Source organism: Lagopus leucura, unplaced genomic scaffold, assembly GCF_019238085.1.
Source record: "Lagopus leucura isolate 7727_CA_CO unplaced genomic scaffold, USGS_WTPT01 34856-0_obj-0_obj, whole genome shotgun sequence".
Lineage (NCBI taxonomy): Eukaryota > Metazoa > Chordata > Aves > Galliformes > Phasianidae > Lagopus > Lagopus leucura.
The window spans coordinates 1-1,562 of NW_024962677.1; the positions used below are offsets into that span (position 1 = coordinate 1).

The window sequence follows — 1,562 nt, forward strand, 5'->3', positions numbered from 1 at the left end:
CCTGTGTTGTCGCCTTGCCTCAGGGACCTGCCAAACAGAAAGCCATGCCTGAGCACCTGGCTTCTGCACCTCATTGCTCCAAGGTCGACAGGCTTTGCGGCTGCTGAACGTGTGCGTCTCCGTGAATGCATGCTCGGCACTGCCCGGTCAGGCCGAGCTGGGGCTCCCTTCTACTCACTCCTGCCTCCACTGAAAGTACGGCTTTGTTTCTGGAAGCCGTGGGCAGGAGGAGACTGTGGAGTCGTTCTTTGCTCAACACCATGACCCGAGGCTTAGGGGTCTGGCGGCGAGGGGAGGCTCCAAGGGCCGAGGTCGTGAGGGAGAATGAGAGCAGGGAGAAGGTGTTGGTGGTGACAGAGCGGAAGTGTGGTGGGACCGCGAGTGCTGGCATCTGAGCAGGGACCCTGGGTGGCCACCCCTACCTGAAGGCTGTCGTTGCACATCCAAGGAAATTGGGGCCAATGCTGGTGTCCTTGAGAAGGCGGTTGAGCTGGCAACGAGAAAGGTTTGTGATGAGAAGCCTGCTTGCATCGCTGGATACTTTCCAGAGCCAGTGTCAGGCAAGCTCCCCTTCCGGCCTTGGCAGCGTTGCAGGTTACGTACCAAGGTGGTCATGACCCTCTGGGTGCTGTTGAGCTTTGCCGAGTGAGGAACGTGCAGGTCGGAATCGTAGGGGAGATTGGTGATGGTGAAGTTGACGGTGAAACGCTCGAGGCCTGGAGGTGTGGTTGGTGGCCGAGTGGGAGCTGCAAGAAGCACAGATGGGGAGTGAGAGGGTGCGGGAGGACGGCTGTGAAGGCTGTGGGAGGGCCAAGGCAGTGGTGCCTGGCCAGCTATTTCTCCTCCCCAGCCGTCGCTGTGATGGCAACGTCTGGCGGGTTCTGCACTTGTCCCAGGCTTCACGAGCTCATGGGACGAGAGGCCCCGCGAGGCACCCGTTGCCTTTTGGGTGCATCCTGCCCCAGTGTGGTACTCACTGGGCGTCACTGGCCGCATCACTGGCTGTTCGTTGTAACCTGGAATGAGAGAGAGAGAGAGACATGAGCTGGAGCTCCGTGGGGGGAAGGTGGAGGGCCAGAGGGAGGCAGCAGGAGAGGCCTTGCTCACCGTTGACGTAGAGGCTGGTCCTGTCCAGGCTGTAGGGGCCCAGGCGCGTGACGGCTCTGGTCTTGTTGCTCACTTCGTGGTAAAGGCCCACCCTGTCCAAGTCAGGGCTGGAGGGCTCCTTCCTGTAGCTGCAGACGAGGTCCACGCCTGTGTTGTCGCCTTGCCTCAGGGACCTGCCAAACAGAAAGCCATGCCTGAGCACCTGGCTTCTGCACCTCATTGCTCCAAGGTCGACAGGCTTTGCGGCTGCTGAACGTGTGCGTCTCCGTGAATGCATGCTCGGCACTGCCCGGTCAGGCCGAGCTGGGGCTCCCTTCTACTCACTCCTGCCTCCACTGAAAGTACGGCTTTGTTTCTGGAAGCCGTGGGCAGGAGGAGACTGTGGAGTCGTTCTTTGCTCAACACCATGACCCGAGGCTTAGGGGTCTGGCGGCGAGGGGAGGCTCCAAGGGCCG

At 60.9% G+C, this 1,562-nt stretch overlaps 1 protein-coding gene across 1 annotated transcript; it reads right to left on the minus strand.

Annotated features, from left to right (window-relative positions):
- Window positions 1-13: 13 nt before the first annotated feature.
- Window positions 14-1,280, minus strand: LOC122190734 (mucin-16-like; the record flags this gene model as incomplete). The annotated part of the gene is made up of 5 exons (XM_042890825.1): window positions 14-27; window positions 423-490; window positions 604-746; window positions 978-1,016; window positions 1,108-1,280. Coding segments are annotated over 5 exons (437 nt in total), but the record flags the coding sequence as incomplete, so codon positions are not given.
- Between the last annotated feature and the right edge of the window lie 282 nt (window positions 1,281-1,562).